The sequence below is a fragment of the Panthera onca genome, chromosome D4, assembly GCF_046562875.1.
Source record: "Panthera onca isolate mPanOnc1 chromosome D4, mPanOnc1 haplotype 2, whole genome shotgun sequence".
Classification (NCBI taxonomy): Eukaryota; Metazoa; Chordata; class Mammalia; order Carnivora; family Felidae; genus Panthera; species Panthera onca.
In genome coordinates this window covers 70423298-70441803 of record NC_138351.1, presented here as the reverse complement: position 1 = coordinate 70441803, position 18506 = coordinate 70423298, and the positions used below count along the sequence as shown (strand labels likewise).

At 37.5% G+C, this 18506-nt stretch overlaps 1 protein-coding gene across 1 annotated transcript in view; it reads left to right on the top strand.

The window, feature by feature from the left end:
• The window catches only part of CTNNAL1 (catenin alpha like 1), a 62123-nt gene extending 43703 nt beyond the window's left edge, over positions 1-18420 (top strand). Inside the window, exons 11-19 of the mRNA XM_060609102.3 lie at positions 2910-3060; positions 8610-8647; positions 10350-10400; positions 10493-10647; positions 14167-14215; positions 16960-17016; positions 17162-17275; positions 17942-18025; positions 18162-18420. Coding sequence (XP_060465085.1) covers positions 2910-3060; positions 8610-8647; positions 10350-10400; positions 10493-10647; positions 14167-14215; positions 16960-17016; positions 17162-17275; positions 17942-18025; positions 18162-18227 — 765 coding nt within the window. The 3' untranslated portion in view covers positions 18228-18420. The remainder of the gene's footprint in view (positions 1-2909; positions 3061-8609; positions 8648-10349; positions 10401-10492; positions 10648-14166; positions 14216-16959; positions 17017-17161; positions 17276-17941; positions 18026-18161) is intronic.
• The last annotated feature ends 86 nt before the right edge of the window (positions 18421-18506 follow it).

Below are 18506 nucleotides of genomic sequence, written 5' to 3'. Positions count from 1 at the left end.
GTTAAAATGTTAGATGATAAAAGCAGGATACAGATTTGTATACTTACTATAATCCTGCTATGAAAATGTTCATAGGAATATGTGGAAATGAAAGTTCTTGTGCTTGTTTGGAAGAGTTGGGAATTATTTTTTTCTGACTTTTCTGAAATATTTCTTTGTGTTTATAATTTCCAAGAGGCTTTTTAAAAATTGATACCCCATTTAATACTGTCCCTGTCAAGTTAAAGAGAAAAGTGAGGGCCAGAACTTCATTTCTTTTTTAGGTCTAAGTTCTAAAATACAATTTACCAGGAGTTCTTATTTCATTTATCATGGTCAACCAAGGACTTACTCCTAACTCCTGTGTTTGATGGTAGATGTAGAGCCCTTGGATTTATAGTTGAGAACAGTGCAAGTGACTTAGAGACAGTGGTGACGTGTGTCCTCTAGCAGAACCGTGATGAATGGACGTTAGAAGGACAATAAGCTTCCCTGTAGAGAATAGTGTCAAAGGCTTATTATGGAAGCAGAAACTACATGAGTGACCCTTAGCAATGATCATCAGCTGAACATTTTATTATAACCAGAGGATCTCTGTTTATTAGGAAAAACCAAGGCTTTAATATTTGCTTGTCCACTTGAGATTCATCCTGCTCACCTTGGCTATAAATGTATTTCAGTGGAATTGAAAGTTTTGACTCTTCTGCCATGTGCCGTCAGCTCTTGTTACCCTCAAGCCCTGCTTGCTACTTGGCTGTAATTCTCTGCTTACTGTTTTTACTGCAGCAGGAATATCAGGGACCACCGTACTTTCTTCTGCAGGGCAGTGATCGAGCCTGTTGTCAACTTCTGACTTGAGAAGTCTTTTTCTTCCCACAGCCTCAGCTTTTACTCCTAGTCTTTGCTATCTGTTTCACAAAGGGATCATGTAAAGAATTAGAGCATGTGTCTGGGATAATTTATATTTATTTCTGGACATCTCTACTTTAGCTATGTCATTTTTATAGTTCTTTTAAAATGTCAGATCCTAGGGGTGTCTGGATGGCTCAGTCAGTTGAGCGTCTGACTCTTAAAAATTTTTTTTTTAATATTTATTTATTTTTGAGAGAGAAAGAGAGAGAGACAGAGCATGGATTGCGGGGGGAATGCACAGAGAGAGGGGGAGACACAGAATCTAAAGCAGGCTCTAAGCTGTCAGCGTAGAGCCTGATGAGGGGCTCGAACCCACGAACCTCGAGATCATGACCTGAGCTGATGTCAAATGCTTAACCGACTGAGCCACCCAGGTGCCCTGAGCATCTGACTCTTGATTCCAGCTCAGGTCATGCTCCCAGGGTTGTAGGATTGGGCTCCACACTGAGTGTGGAGCCTGCTTAAGATTCTCTCCACCCCCTATTCTCTTTCTCCCTCTGCCTCTCTCCCTCCCTCTCTCTCTCTCTCTCTCTCTCTCTCTCTAATTAAAAAAAAAAAAAATACACACACACACACACACACACACACACACACACACACACACACATATATATATATATATGGTGCCCTGGTCAAGAGGGCACTCCTGCTGAAATCTAGCCCGTGGTTCTCTGGCAAGCCCATGTACCCACCTTCCCTGAAGATGGGGAACCTTGTTATGCTCCTGAAGCTGCCACCTACTTGTCAAGCCCTGTGCCCGTGGGACTGTGCCAAACCAGGAGGAGCTTGTAGCTCTAATTCCCTTAGAGGGAGCATGACATGGATCATATCAGTCTTCTGAAAGCTCTTCAGTGACTTCCTATCTCACAGTAAAGTCCAGTCCTTACTGTGTATGTTCCTCATCACATGGCCACTGGTGACCTTCCTGTTTATCATGTCAGTCTAGTCACACTGGCCTGCTGGCTGTTCCCTGAACATACTAGAAGTGTTCCCAGCTCATCCCAAATGACTCGCCCTAGATTCCCTCACGGCCTCCTTGACTTCTTCAGTTCTTTGTTTTTACATGCCTCCTTTTCGGTGACCTTCTAACACCCTCTCTCTCTCTTACCCTTTATTGTCATACATACAATTTATCATCGCTGAAATATCTTAACACTTACTTGTATGTTTTTTATTGTCTGTCTCCCTCATAATGTGAGCCCCATGAAGACAGACAAATTTATCCGTTTCATTCACAGCTGTTTCCCCAGCTCCTGGAACATGGGTACAGTACCTGGCACATAGTAGGTGAATGAATAGCCATATATTAGTTACTTGGTATCTCTGAGCCTCGGTTTCTCTAGCTGTATAACGGGAATAATGTGTATTTGGGAAGGATAGCCAGTATTCTGTTTGTGTGTTTCTGAAGATCAATACTAATGTATATCAAGCACCTAAAAGAGCATCTCAAGAACGTACCTGCCACGTACTCATAGATGTGTGTATACGTTACTACGCCTGCCACTACCAGTAATACTACCCACCTGCCGCTGCCGCTGCTGCTGCTGCCGTTATTACTACTACTGTCATCATCACTATTACTACCCCTACCGCTCCTGATACCAGTGCTGCTGCTGCCACCATTACCACTACCCCTGTGACTGTTGTTGCTGCCACGACTACTCCCCCATCTCTTGTACCTACAGTGCACAGTCCACTCTTTGTAGTCTGTGTAGATAACTCTTTGAATTCTGCGATGGAAGCAACTTCGTTGACCCAGTTTTCCTGAAATAAAGGTCACTGCTCCCTGAACAAATGCTTGTGTAGAATCGTGCATCCTATTTATTTGTGGATCAGCTTAGAAGAAACAGTGAGTTTTGTTCTGTGGGTCTCCACATTGGCCAACATGGAGCTTACGTGTGGAAATCATTTCATAGTTGTTTGTTGAGTTGAACAGCACAGACTTAAGTTTGGTCTCCAGCATGATTCTAAGAACTAAGAGTCTGAAATGCACACCTGTGTCTGTTGTGTTTCATTAGATAATTTCTGCTGCTGAAACATTGACATTGCATCCGTCTAGTAAAATTGCTAAAGAAAACCTAGATGTCTTTTGTGAAGCTTGGGAATCCCAAATTAGTGACATATCAACACTGCTAAGAGAAATCAATGATGTTTTCGAAGGAAGACGAGGTGAGAAACTATCCACATATTTAAACACATTATTATTGTAATTAATTCTGTTAGTTTTTTAATGTCAAACCTCAGTTACAAGATGAATTATCTTGTTATCACCCAATGGGTTATTTTTATAGTAACATATCTCCCACAGAAAAATTGGGACGGTGTTGTCTGTCCTTTATTATAGCATCTAAGCAGTATAATTTATTGTACAACAGTGTTGTAGATTTCATTGAAATGTTAATATTCTAGTTTTCTGATTGAAATCCAGTCATTTTATATTTTACCTGAATTGTTTTTTAGTTTTAGTATAAAAGCTCTTCTGTAATACAGTTATTCTCTGATTTAATTCTACTAACTTCATAATGAAATGAATGTAGTTATTTGATTTTTGAATTGCTTTCCTTCCACTTGGATGGAATCTCTTTCTCTGATGACTGCATAATCTTGGAATATTTCCTGTGGTGGGTAAGTTCATTGGTATTTCTACAACATGTAGAATAGCACTGCACAATGTATAGGAAGGCATCCTCTTTATTCTAATAACAACTGGGAGTTTTGTTTCTTTCCCATTGTATGGTGTATCCTCTTATGTTTACGTCTTGTCATGTACTTTTTTCCCTTTGAATGGCTTCTGTTAGTGTCAAGCATGCTTGTTTTTTTTTTTTTTTTAATAAAATGTCATTTAAGTCACAGTAACATCAAATTACATACTTATTTTTATTGAGTTGCACATTTAAACATTTCATATTTTAAAAAATATGTATTTAGGATAATTGCTGATTTGTTTTTAAAAATCAGGAAATGATAGACTTTGTAAATAGAGCGTAATTTGTAAAGTATAATAAATGTTTGCCATGCTTCTACATTTAAAGATTTCTGTGATAGTCTAAATGGCTTATCATTTTGATGCTTTTATAAAGCATTAATAGGCACATGGATTTTTATGTGAGGCAAGTTTCATATATTAACAGGTAACGTGATATAATTGATCCACATTGAAAGAGGAATGATAATTTAGGCATAGGACTTGTTTAGGAAACGAAGAAAAGTGGCTTCCCTGCCTTTCTCAGCACTAGCATCCACTACAGATAGACCAGAGTTGAAACAGGAAAATCCTACACTTATTTTTGGACTACATAGTCAATTATGGTTTCTTTTCCTCTTAAGCTGGATGTTATGTAAACAGTTTCTTCTTTAGATGTGGGTAACCTGTCCTTGGAAAACCTTAACTTCCTTAGGGCTGAACAGAAATTCTTCTTTAGATGGGAAATTCTGTTGCCTTTAATCAATACTCCATCCATTGTTTACTGGTAAAGTATCTTGCTGTTCAGAAGGATCCTTATGTGGAATTAATTGAGATAGAGTTGGTTGATTTCTTGTACTGCCTTTCTTTGTCCTGACTTTTATCACTAAGCTCATAAGAATAGCTTTTCTGACAAAGAAGTCCAGTTCTGGGTTAGCCATTATTGGCTGGACTGAGTCCAGTGTCACAGTGTTGTTTTTCCTGTGCTGTACGGTTATTATGACAAGCCTGCCTGTTACCTTGCACCTGTCCACTGCTTCCCTAAAAGGACAGAGTGTATTCTTCAGATCCTCATTTCTCTCTGCTACTGTTGTAACTCACGTTACAGCTATTATTGAAAAGCCTTTGCCGTATTCTAGCTACCTTTGTTCTGCTCTGAATATCTTGACTCTCATTACTAGAAAAATTATCAGATATGTTGCAAGTATCGTTTCACCAACCAATTAAGTAGCACACAACATGGTAAGCAATGAGAAGAGACTTTAGTGTTCTCATACTTGAAGTCAGTCTCAGAGCTAGGTCATTGTCCCCCTTACCGTGAGACACTCAAATTGCACAATAGGGCCTCCTGGGATGTTTTAAGAACTCAAAAATCGATAGTTGCCTTACTGCCTTTCTATCTTCATCCATTTCTGCCTTCTTACCCAAACCCCCTGGGAAGCCATGGTCTTCTTTTTGGAAGGGACCCAATCAGGAAGATTCTACTTTCCCTTAGTGCTGAATATGTAATTACAGCATTTAGAATTTGAGCTTATTCTAGGTACCTAAATGTGAAAAGGACACTTCTCTCATAGTCTGTAGACTCTACCTCTCCTTTAAGGAAGCTGAATTTCTCTTGTTCTGTTTGAACCATCTTAGAATTAATATGACTGGGCTTCAGGTTATAGGGATGCACCTAGCAGCCCTGTTCCATAGCTCTGCACTTACCATGTCACTTGGCAGATTGGATACATAAGGTGCTGTTCAGTGAAATAGGGAGCATAGAAGGGGGAACAATATGAGCTTGTCTGGGGGACATGGAGTTCGAATCAAGGCAGTGGTCCATCAGACAAGAGATAATGAGGTGATAATAATAGAAATGGAGATAGATAAGAGGACTGATTTAAGAAAAGCTTTATAAGTAATATTGGTAGGATTTGGTGATTAATTGAATGCAGAGACGAGGGAAAGTTTGAGGATGACAACTGGGTTTGGATTAGAATACCCCAGTCCTACTCCTGTGGTTACCTAATAATCGCCTTTCCTTCAGTACTTAGCCATTCATTTTAAGTGGGTCTGGGGACGTGGTCATTCTGGTCATGCCACGTAGAACTCCTTCCAGAATCAAAAGAGCTAATTGTAGGAACTTCTAATAGGGAATAACATAGCCCATCTCTAGTGAAATAATGAGGCTTTTCTGTCCTTGGGATATTAGCTTTAGTTTGTAGAGATGCAGAAAAGTTCTGGGTATTGAAAATGAGAGCAGCATTTCTCAATTAGGTTTTCAAAAGAAATCATTTTGGTACTCCCATAAGATGAGAGGGGCTTTTGAGCTGAATTGTGAACTTCGTTTATCTGGAGGTTAAAGTGAGAAGTAAAGACAACAGCTGTCGTGTTGATTTAAGTATTGTTGGTATTTAGGTTGATTTAGGTATTATTGTTTGATTTAGGTCGTGTTGATTTAGTATTAAACTTACGATACCTCTGTGAAAACAGTTCTTTGAAAACCATTTTATAAACCAAACATCAAGTATGTTTTCCCCATAAACATTCCTGTTTTTCCAGTGACTTCTAATGTTTGCATTCGGAAGATAAAAATTGTTTTGTCTAATGTTTTCATCAGAGATACAAATTGCTTATGCCACTTCTTTAATTTGATGTAATAGCTAAACATAACTGAGTCAATACATTTGCTCTGCTTAGAATCAATGGCAGTAATTAGACTTGTATGGAAAAAACAACTATAAAGTTAATATAAAATGATTCAGATTAATGATTTTTGGTATCTTTATTAACTTTTTTCTTTCTTTTTTTTTTTTTTTTTTTGTATTATTATCAACTTAACTTGGCTTATATTGGAACTGGGGGAATGAGGGACAACCTTACCTGAATAGCATTATGGGGAAAAACTATTTGAAGAATGGTCAGTTTTGCAATTTTCCTCAAATATGCAAACCATTCTTAGTCCAACTGAATGATGGAAATAGGGAGCAAAACAAATGCCTATAAGACACCCTCAGGGACTGGAAGTGCCAGTTAATTAATTGGTGAATAGCAAACCAGATTATATAAAGGCTCTTTGTTTCATTGCATTTATTTCTCCGTGCCTTCTGGTTTCTTTAACTCTGTTGTTTCTTGGAGAGATAAGAGATTAATATAGTTCGCTTTTTTTTCCTCTTGGAGAGTAAAGGTGAACATTTCAGGGATATGGGCACTATGGAGGAGCATAAGAGTAGATAATAATACAAGACTGCTCACACCTAAGCTAATTATGTTAAGTAATGATTATGCTTATTTCTGTAGCTTATTAAGACCACCTTTTTAGGGATATTATGGACAGGATTTGGACTTTGAATTAAGATAAATGGTGAATTTTGAGGTTCTAAATGACTTAAAGTCTTCTATTCACACCTAATTCAGGCACTTTTTATATCAGGGCTGGGCGAAAAGGCATGGAATAATGTCTTCTTTAAGTTTTATTTCTCTCTCTCAATTCTGAGAACAGAACACCATTAATAAAATTCCCTTACAATTCTGATATTACAAACAAATTATTTGAATCATAAAACATATCCTAAGTACCAATGGCTGACCCATAATGACAGTTCGTTTTCTAGATCAGCACTGTTCAATAGAAGTATAACGTGAGCCACATATGTAATTTAAAATTTTATAGGAGGCACATGAAAATTTTCAAAAGAATCCGGTGAAATTCATTTTAATATTTTTTATTTAATCCAATGTGTCCAAAATACTGTTTCAGTTTATAATCAGTACTTAAAAAGTATTAATGAGGTCTTTTACATTTTCTCCCATTATATTAAGTCTTCAAAATCCAATATGTATTTTATTTAGTTTTTAAAATATTTTTGAGAGAGCGAGAGTGTGCATGAGAGTGGGGGAGGGGTGGAGAGAGAGGGAGACAGAGGATCCAGTGCAGAGCCTGATGCAGGGCTTGAACTCACACACCGTGCGGTCATGACCTGAGCCGAAGTCAGACACTTAACCGACTGAGCCACCCAGATGCCCCTTCAATATGTATTTTATATTTTAAAGCACATCTCCTTTGAGACTGGTCATATTTCAGTTGCTCACTAGTCACATGGCCAGTGGATTCCATATTCAACAGCACAGTTCCAGATGAAGATGTAAACATGTTATGAGCAGGCTCACCTTGTTCATGTAACAGTTGTTCTATAAGAAAGTGTGTGACTTAGTACTCTGACATTGTATTTACTTTTATTAGGTGAAACTATATGAAATTGCTATTTTTGTATTTCAAAGTGGTTGAATATCAGCAATTTCACATGGTTCTACCTAATATAGTACAGCTGAACAAAACTTCATTCCTTGAAATCAGGAAGTAATTACTGTTCAAATCTTGTAAATTCTTTCCTCAGATATAACAAACTAAGCTTAAAAAAAAAATCTACCATCTATTGCAATCTGACTTTATACATGATCCAGAAGTTTGAAAGAGGAAAGCACAGGGATGAAGCGGGCATTATACAGTACCTTACTTTCTATAGTTACTGTGCTTACTGCCATGTGTTAATTCACAGCGAAGATACTGTTATTTGGTTTATTTCATCTTTCTATCTTATGCACTAGAGTTGCTCTCTGACTAGAGGAATACTTTATGAAGTGAGCTGTAAATGATTTGCTTTGATGCTCGCAGAAAAGCAAGTAAGCACTGATAACTCATACTGAGAAAAGAAGAATCTGGTTTCATTAGAGACAAGCTACTGTAAAAGATTTCACTGTGAATGAAGCTTGTTGTCAATTTAAGTAATTATCACTGAGATATTTTGCCTTTCTGCCATTACATTGGGGGAGGTAGAGATTGTCCAACCAGGTACCTTAGGGATACAACTGTTGACAATCTTCATGTTCACCAACCAAATTACAATTTTGTTTCTGAGACACATTTAATTAATAGACTAAATTATCAAAACTAATGTACTAGCATTCCTATTTAATATTTTAAAAATTAAATGTGAATAATAGAAAATATGCTAATAGAATATTTGTTTTAAGTTGTATGTGTTATTTGTAGGAGAGAAGTATGGCTACCTTTCACTTCCAAGGCCAATGGTAAGTAAAAGAGTTTTGTACATTTTGGAATGTTTTATTCAAAATTCGAATTGTATATATTTGAAACTGATGCGTCTGACTGTGTTCCAAAATAGTGTCCACTAGGTGGCCCGCTTGGTTACATGCATTAAGATGGTTTCTGTACCTTTTCAGGCGTTCCCTTTCAGTCTTCATTAAACACTCTAATAAAAATAACTTGTAAAAGTAAAAAATGATGAAAACACAACTAAATTTAAAAGAATGAGACAGGGTGTAAAATTCTAAATAAAATCTAAAAACTTTCAGGGCATTCTTTTTTAAATGCTCTATCAGTTGCGTTTTAGTCTATCAGACTAAGGAGGAAGATGCACATGATGTGACTGTACAAGAAGGGCCAGAGATCACAGATCATCTGTATTTTCCAGTGAACATAAGAGGCAGCTTATATTTGTACATGTGTGCAACTTTATGGTTTCTCTGTTTTCATTTTCTGTCCCATTTCTTCTATAGTAAGCAGCATTAGAAAATCTCAAAAGGGCTATGTTAAATGAGCAAGTATAAACCATGAGACAGAAAACAAAAGGGAAAAGTTAAGGCTCTTGAGTGTTCTGCAGTGAAACTCCTGACAGAATAGCTGGTCAGAAGGATCAAGTCATGGTAATAATAAGAGAAACAAAAAATGAGGAGGTACACATATGCCTCAAAAGTATTGGTGATGATCTTTTTCTTTAGCTAAGGGGGTTAGGGTATTTTGTTTTATTCTGTTATAATTTATGCTTTGTGTACATCTACTCAATGTGTGTGTGTGTGTGTGTGTGTGTGTGTGTGTGTGTGTGTGTTTATAGTTTAAGTATATGTTAAAAGGAAAAAAAAAAGGGCTCCCAGCCTCTCCTGCACCTTTCTGTTCACTAGCCCCAGCCATTGTGGCCCAACTAGGGGAGCTCCTACCAGACCTCAGAGTGGGGGAATGGCCAACCTAGGCTGCTGTCTCCTAAGAGCTTCTGCATATATGTTACAAAGAAACATTGCTATTGGTGGTGGTTTCTACTTATGTAAATAGGCATCTGTGGGCTAGCCTGATAACCTAACTACAATATTTTCACCTTAGGGGAACTATATTCTGAGTTCCATATAGCTTACATAGAAAAAATTACCATTTCAAAAATAGTGGCCCAGCAAACATGTTGATTGAAATATGAAGTGCTAAATTCTAAGTATAATCTCCTATAGGACCTGGGGTAAAGGATTAAGAACTGGGATGTCAATGGCACTTGGGGGCCAAAATTAGCCCTCATAGGACAAATTGGTTAAAGGAACTGAACTCCAGAATCATAACAATAGGAGTATATGGAAAACTACATATAGTGGCTCAGTTTATGACATCATTTCATAAGAATAACTCAACAGAGGGGCCAGGAATGTTTGGAGATATAATACCTGGACTCTGACAAGGTGCACAGGTCCTTAAGTCCTTCTGGGGCATGATCTGCTTTCCCTGGCCTCGGCTTTCTAACTAACTACCTATTCAAAGCTGAACCCACATGCTAGGAGAGTGTTTGCAATTAGTTTGTTTCAACGTGCTTTAATGTAGCTTAAGTTTGTTCTGAAAATGTTCAAATTAAAATTTTATTACAGGTACTTTGTTATGCTTTCTATTACTACTGTATTTCCTCACCATAACTGTACTGTTTTTTAAGATGTCTTAATCTTTTCATTGTCACAGAAGAATAATGCAAACCTGAAATCATTAAAGGCAGACAAGCCTGACTCTGAGGTAAGACCTTTTCCTTTTAACAGTCTTACTTCTAAACTTCCATTTACATTAATAATGACAATATTGTGGTGATGAAAACGTGTATTTTATAGGAGCAAGCCAAGATAGCAAAGCTTGGACTTAAGCTGGGTTTGCTTACCTCTGATGCCAACTGTGAGATCAAGAAATGGGAGGATCAGGAAAATGAGATTGTTCGAAATGGGCGGAACATGTCCAGTATGGCCTATTCTCTATATTTATTTACTAGGTAAATATAGTGATGTTTTGATCCTTTTAAATCAATTTGATAGTATCCGGTGTAAAGAAAAACTCATGTTAAATCATTGACAGGTTAAAGTCAACTTCCAATATATGGTTAAAAAAAGACCATAAGTTCTTATAATTAAGTGAATGCAACAAGAAGGCATTTATTTAATTAGGATTTAGATTTAGAAGATATCCTCTTTCAGGTTTGTGTCCTTTTCATAATTTTGAAATAATTTTGCATTCTGCTTTTTGTCATTCTATGTATCTGTTTCTCCTAGCCAGCATCAATAAGTTTAGAAAACCTGCCTTTTAACTCTTTATGTAAGTGATTGGTACTTGATTAGATAATACAGATCAAAGACTCCAACCATGAGGCCTACCACCTCAATGGGGGGCCAAATCTCCAGGAATCAGTATTCATAGCAGAGTAGTTCCCTAACTTCACTGTTACAAGGCCTACCTTCTCTGTCTTGTCCACATTACAAGAGTCTTGATCACATGCCTCATTGAAGTCCATGTTGATCACATTCCACAATCTTCCACAACAAGCTATACATATGGTATAGTAATTTATGTTGCTAAACATTCGTCAGTTATCTGGTCAATAATCTGTTCTAGAATTTTCTCAAAAATGACTTCAAACTTTTCACTAACTTTCTGAAATCTGTCTTTTTTATTTTTAGAAACCTGAAAAATATTTGGGTCTTCTACTCATTTTGATTTTGAAAATATTATCAGCAGTGGGCCACATCTATAAGTTGTTACAGTATTCTGGAATGTAATCCATTTGGTCTGGAGTCTTAAGCTCAATTAAAATAGGATCTCCACTACTCTATGGACATTGGGGTTCAATAAACAGCACCCTTTTTCCCACCCAAGTTCTGAACAAAATGAAAACATAAGCAAAAGAATGGCAGATAGGGGCCAGTAACATTTATATTGATAAAGCTATTATTGGATAATGTCGTTTATGTCCACAAGCAAGTAGCTTTTAAAATGATCTCTAGAATTAAGAAATTGTACTTCGTAGGGACAGAATGTGCCTCTGAACACCTGGAAGAGCAGGTGTCTCCCAAAGGCATCTTTACTTCCAAGAGAAAAAGGAGAAAGGAGAGGGCTACATGTCCAACTTATTTTTGCAAAGTCACCAAAACACTGAAAAGTCCACACACTTCTACAGGATGGAATAAGTGGGAGAGCTGAGAGAAATGAGGGATGTTGTGCTAGTGAAGATTCCTTTGCGTGGAAGGAAGATCAGAGTGAGGAAGAAACATTCATTTCCCTGTTGATGAAATCTTCTAGCTTTTCAAGACAGAGTATTCTGGAGGGTGAGGGAGAAATGATAGGAGTTGAGTAATTTTGCCTCTGTTTAGCAGTCATCTGTTAATACTTTACTGTAATTTCCAGCTTTGGTGACCTTTCCTCTTTGGTGGTTTCCTTCTTTTGTTCTTGTTTTTAGCAAGCTTCTCCTGGGATTGAGTCTTCCTAACACAATTATGGCCTTTTTTTCTTAGTTCCTGTCTTTCAAAAATCAGATGAGTCAAGTGTGCAGAAGAAAGTACAATGGAACTCCTTCGTTTGCCCGCACCAAATGTGCACAGATTGGCAGAGATAACAAAGATCTTGACATTTGGCTGCAATCATGCTAGTTTCCTCATGGTGATAAAAATCAGCAGATCTTTAAACAAAATCTTTTTTTTTTTTTTTTGATCGGTGAAAACTAGAGAAATATCTTTACTAAGTGAATGTAGTTTGACACATAAAATCATCCTAAACAGAGAATTCATCAGAATTTTTTTAAAGGTTTTATGTATGTATGTATGTATGTTTTGAGAGAGAGAGAAAACATGCTTGTAAGCTTGGGAGGGGCAGAGGGAGAGAGAGGGAGAAAATTTTAGGCAGGCTTCACGCTCAGCACAGGGCCAGATGTGGAGCTCAGTCTCGTGACCATGAGATTATGACCTGAGCCAAAATTAAAAGAGTCGGATGCTCAACCGACTGAGCCACTCAGGTGGCTCCTTTGTTAAGTTTTTAACTGTCTCTTTTAGTTCTTGTTTCTTGTTTCAGGATATTTCAGGATGATATGGTCAGCATTTTTTTGTTTCAGAGTGAGGATAGTGTATGACATGCATCCCATAGAGAGAGGGAAGCATGAGTGGCTGCATTATGAGGGGTGGGGATCACTAAAGCTCTGTGGAATGGGACTTGTTACTAGATGTAGTGATTGCACAGGAATGCTGAGTTCACGGAAAAAATGGGTTTTCCATAGTGGGTGACACCTGGTGCCATTTGACACATCTTGGTGATTTATCTGTGGTCAAATCTCATACTGGCTTTGCTTTCTGCCCACACACTCAGTGTATCTGTCTTTCCCCAACAAATTTTGGTTTTGTTTTGTTTTCCCTTAATACCTGTGGTTTACCGACCTCATGTAGTTGCTTGTTTCTGAGACTCACCTGTTAGCCTTCACAGGATCCAGTTTTATAGTTTTCCTGGGTAGTTTTATAGCTTTTCCTCAGGCTATTGTTATCTTAACAATTTACAGAATTTCTTAGTAATTTATAGATGATTATTCATATTTCTTGATGATTTTAAAGGTTTTATTCTTAAGTAATCTCTACACTCAATATGGGGCTCGAATTTACAATCCCAAGATCGAGAGTTGCATACTCTACCAACTCAGCCAGCCAGGCACCCCTCTTTCTTGATAATTTATATATTTAAGATTTTTTGGTACCTTATAGTTTAAAAAAATTTCAAACTTAAAAGTGCCTTATAGGTTTTTAAGTGGTTTCTGCTTCGTAATTTCATTTGATCAGCACAACAATTTATCAGAGAACAGGAGTAATTTGTTCACCATCTTACAGATGTTAAGGGTAGAATTGGTTAATAGATTTCCTGTGATTCATGCCAGTCTAATGCTCTTCTTAATGCATTCTGTTGTTCACTTTGCTGTGATTTGCTTTTCATTTGTAGAGGTCTTGTTTCTTGGTAGTTTTCAATCTGATGTTCCCTATTCTGATGAGAGTGGTAGCACAAATATTATTATGACTATTTTATATACTCAGCATTGAAACTTAAATGACATGCCTTATCAAAGTTTTAGAATTAAAAATGAGAATTTTTTGAGTTTTGGTCTGATCCTCTTTCCATTATGTAACAAAGGCCTTTTGGTTAAGACATGTTGTCATATCTCATGTATTTAATTTATGAAGCAAAATGAAAAAGGTTAAAAAGGAAAAATAAAATTTAAATATTACTTGTCAGTGTTAAGTTCCTTTACATTATAAAATTAACATATATAAAGTTCACTGAAAAATTTTAAAGTGCCCTAAGAAGTAATAGTTAAATATTAAAGTTGTTTAAGAATAAAGTCACAGTATTATTAGTCTGTTCAATATTCTTCTTCAAAATTTGGGATCTATTAATACTCAAAATGCTCTAAAAGTTTTATATTATACAACCAAATTTCAGGCAGTAACTTTTTTTTAGACCTCCTTGATAATTCATTTTATTTCAGAGGAGAGGGGCCACTGAAAACTTCCCAGGATTTAATTCATCAACTAGAGGTATGTTTTATTTCCATTTTATGCTACTAATTTAATTCTGGGCTAAAAGTGGGTAATAACTGGGTTTTCTAAATGATTTACCATGTCACGTTTGTATGCTTACCTGTGCACACACATGTGTAGAGAAAAGTGAAAAAGTAGAGGGCTCACAATAGCATTTTGTGGAGCGTTTTTGGTTATCTTGCTGAGTAAAACTCAAATATTATCGGGATATAGCAGAATGGGCTTTGCTGACAGTATGTGCAATAACAGTAATTCTAGGTTTTCCTAAGGAGGTGAAAATATCTTGTTAGCAGATGCATATCCTGCATGCTTTCCTGAATGGCTTTTTGGCCTCTTCATTAATGGATTGGATGAATGATATTGATTGCATGAGAACAACACATGAGAAAGCATTTGTCATATGCCTGAGACAGAGAGTGCTTGGTACAGTTTTCCTTCTTCCCTTTCACATCCCTGCTGAGTTAAGGCATTCAGGAAGAGACAGACATTCTCGCACCCACCCTTGTGCCTCTGTGTATCTGTGGAAGTCCACATAGGCCCATCTCAAATTCCCCTCCTTCACGTAGAGGCTTTAGATTGGCAAGTGGGTTGCTAGATTACTTTCCCTAACTCTCACATTAGTTTGTTTGCTTTTCTGGAACGAAGGGTGTTCTTGCATTTGAAATGTGCAGTTTCTATCACCTTTGATGGTTTCCTTTGGTATTCCCGTGTGCTGCCACCTGAGCCCCGTCAGGAAAGGGATTTCACCTTGGGAGGGTGATCATCATCAGAGTCGGAACATTTCTTGTATGTATTTTTTGTAAAGTCAACTATAAATGAGCTATTCCCCTTAAAACAGTTTTAATAAATTCTGGATTCATTCTGTTCAGTTTGGCTCATATCCATTCGAAGTCCTACCATACCACAAGGGATATTTCACTGCAAAAGGTCTACTTGCCACCTTCTTCCTGTGTGAGCTTATTCATTAAACCAATGTCTATTGAATCGACTACTAACTGGTGGACGTGAAATGTTCATCAAATATTTATTGAACTTGTACTGTGTGTCAGATCCTGGGGATAAGTGCTGTTTGGAGAAAAGAGAACAAAACAAAGCCACTGTGCCCTCTGCCCTGCAGCATACATTCTAGTGGGAGGAGGTAGACAGTAGAGAGTTAAGTACACAATGTCCATATATAAGCATTTAGAGATAAAATTATAAAAGACAAAAAGAGGTGATAGGAGGGTGACAAGAAAAGACCTCTAAGGGGGTAACATTTGAGTAATTAATGAAGTGAGAGAGTGAGCAGGGTGGTTATCTGGGGATAGAATATTTCAGGCAAACAGAGCAAGTGCAAAGGCCCTGAGATGTTGGAGTAGGCTGGAGGGATCTGAAGAACAATAAGGAGGCAAGTGTGGATGCAATGGAATGAGCCAGAAGGAAAGTGGTAAAGTATGGCATCTCTGTAGCCACTGGAAGAACTTTAACTTTTATTTTCCAAGTATGATGGAAAACCCATTGAGGGTTTTGATCCTGAGTGGCAGGATCTGACTTTGGTTTTAAAGGTTTTGGGTTTGACTAACAGGGTAAATGGTATTGCCATTTACTTAGCTAGGGAACACTGAGGGAGAAAACCAGATTTAGAGATTGGAAATCAAGCATTCTGTTTTGTTCAAGTAGTATATAAAAGACTGGTGTCAGGATCGTTCAAGAATGGAGAGAGAGATTTGAAAGTCATCGGCTTTAAGTTGGTTGTAAAACCACGATACTCCAGGAGACAGACATGGATCTTGCTCCCGAGAGGTTTGTGGGCCAGAAGGGAAGAGATGTAAACAGAAAGTGGTAATGTGGGACAATGAGGGATGTATGGGTAAGTGAGTCATTCTGTTTGGTTAGGATCTAGGTATAAAACTCACTGGTTTCCCTTTTAAAGGACAAGGAAGGGAGTGAAGGATTTTTGACCTTGAGATCAGTTCATCCAATGATAGCAAGGTGCTAAGGCTGTTGGATAAAGGGTTAAGGTTAACCCTGAAAGTATTGCCTTCTCTTTATGTTCTTTATCTAATTCATTACCAAGGCTTGTTACTTTTCTTCACAAACCACCCTCACATTTGCCCTGTTCTCATCTGCTGCCACCTAAAGCTAAGTCTTCCACCCTTTTCTCCCCTGGTGTCTCTTACTCTGAAACATTCTGTTACCATTTAAAAATAATCATCCTAAATATTCCTAATCTTATCTGTCCAACCTTATTTTTCACTGTTCTTTGCCATCATCCTGTTCAACTCATTTAACTATAAAATGCATGGTGAATACTCAAGAACCGATCTGAACCGGTCCTCTCAAATGGCTGGTTAAGGAATGTGTACAGGTGACAAATTTTATCTTGTTTAGCTGGAAGTTGGAAAGTCCTAACCCTTTTGATCTCATGTTCTACAATTCATCACCTTTTTATAGTTGGGGTATTATAAGATGAGCTCCAGATCCTTCTGGGAGCCTGGACATAATTTGTATGGTTAAGTATCATGTGTCTGTATGGCCCTCCAGAGCAACTGGAGGTTTCCAGGTGCAGAGGAGAGTCTCCAGGGATTGATTCTGCATCAGGTCTGGGAAATCTTCTGAATACAGTTGAACACTTGTGTTTCCTGGGTAGAAGAAAAACTTCAGGAGTTCCATGACAGCTATGACAATTAGCCATGAGTATATTTCTTATGAACTATCCATAAGATATACATCTAAGTAGTGATACTTTTTCTTTCCACTAGGTTTTTGCTGAAGAGGGCTTAAAGCTTGCTTCAAACGTACAAGTTTTCTCAAAACAGGTAATGCAACAGATCTGCCTGCTTGGTGATAGTGGTGATGTGAATACCCACTGTGGGGGCATATTATTAAGGTATAAGGGTATTTAGGGTTTAAAAGATGACGATTTTTATTGAAGTTATTATAACTTCCTGAATTATTTTTCAGCTGAAAGATGATGACAAGCTTATGCTTCTCCTGGAAATAAACAAACTAAGTCCTTTATGCCACCAGCTCCAGACAATAACTAAGACACCTTTGCAAAATCAAGTGTTTCTAAAGGTAAAAGGCAGAGTTGGTTATTCAGGGAGACGCTTGAGAAACTTTCACACTTAACCAGGTTTGCTTCTAGCCCATTTTTCAAAGAGTGTTATTACCCACAGAAGGGCAGTTTACTTCCATTTTTCAGGCTTTGATTCTAAGAGTCATTTATCATCTGTAGTTATAACAGACTCCGGGGAGCAGTAGGTTCACTAAATTAGCTTTTTGGACATAATTAATTTCACAACACTGAGCAGCTACCCTTAAATCCTGATGTCATCACATGTCTAACCAGGGCCCAAATTCCTCAGAGTAGGGGCTCCTGTTGTTTGTCTCGGAGAATTTAAGCCTCTGCAAACAAAGCAGAGTGCCAGAAGTTACAAAGTAGGGGGTTCACTGCCACTATTTGGAGTGTTTTAAAAAGCACCTAAACAACTCGAAATAGAACTGGTTGATTTTCCATCCACTCTTCCTTGGGTCTCCATGAAATAGGCATGAATCCTGATGGCAGTCCTGCACTTGTATTCTGGGGCGTCAGGTCAGCTCCTGTGCCCTAATCCTTATGACTTTTGAGATCCTTTAGATTTCTATAATAATGAAATGTTATCAGTTTAAAAGTAAATCAGTGACACAGTCTTCTGAAGTACTCCTTCTAGAAGCTGATTTGCTTGGCTGTTGTCATTATAGGTTGATAAGTGTATTACGAAGACAAGATCCATGATGGCTATTTTGGTCCAACTTCTCTCGCTTTGCTATAAACTGCTGAAGAAGGTAAGATAATTTTTCTGTCTGAAAATCACATTTTAAAACTAGTTTCAAGGAAAATGCAAAAGAAATAGTTACTATTTAATGTTGTAATTTTTATTGTAAAAGCAAAGGAGAAACTAATTGCCTTCACTCTTTCCAGCTTCAGATGGAAAACAACAGATGGGTCTCAGTTACCAATAAAGACTCCATGGATGGTAAAACTTGAGAAGCTTTTGGGGGCAGATCTCTGGAACTGCATGTGGCAAAGCTGATATTTTAAAAAAGCAAATGATCCTTTTTATTTTCAGAAATTCAACGATTTTATAAAGAAAACAGTGATGAAATCTTGCTTTATTTTCTGATCATGAAAGTGATTGTGAAGCTTTTGACAACTAATAAATGCCATGGTAGTTTCTAGATTCCTAATTGTGGTGTGAATTTAAAATGGCACATTGCCACTAACAACATTCTTGAAAGTCAAACCAAATATCCCAACTGTCTTAAT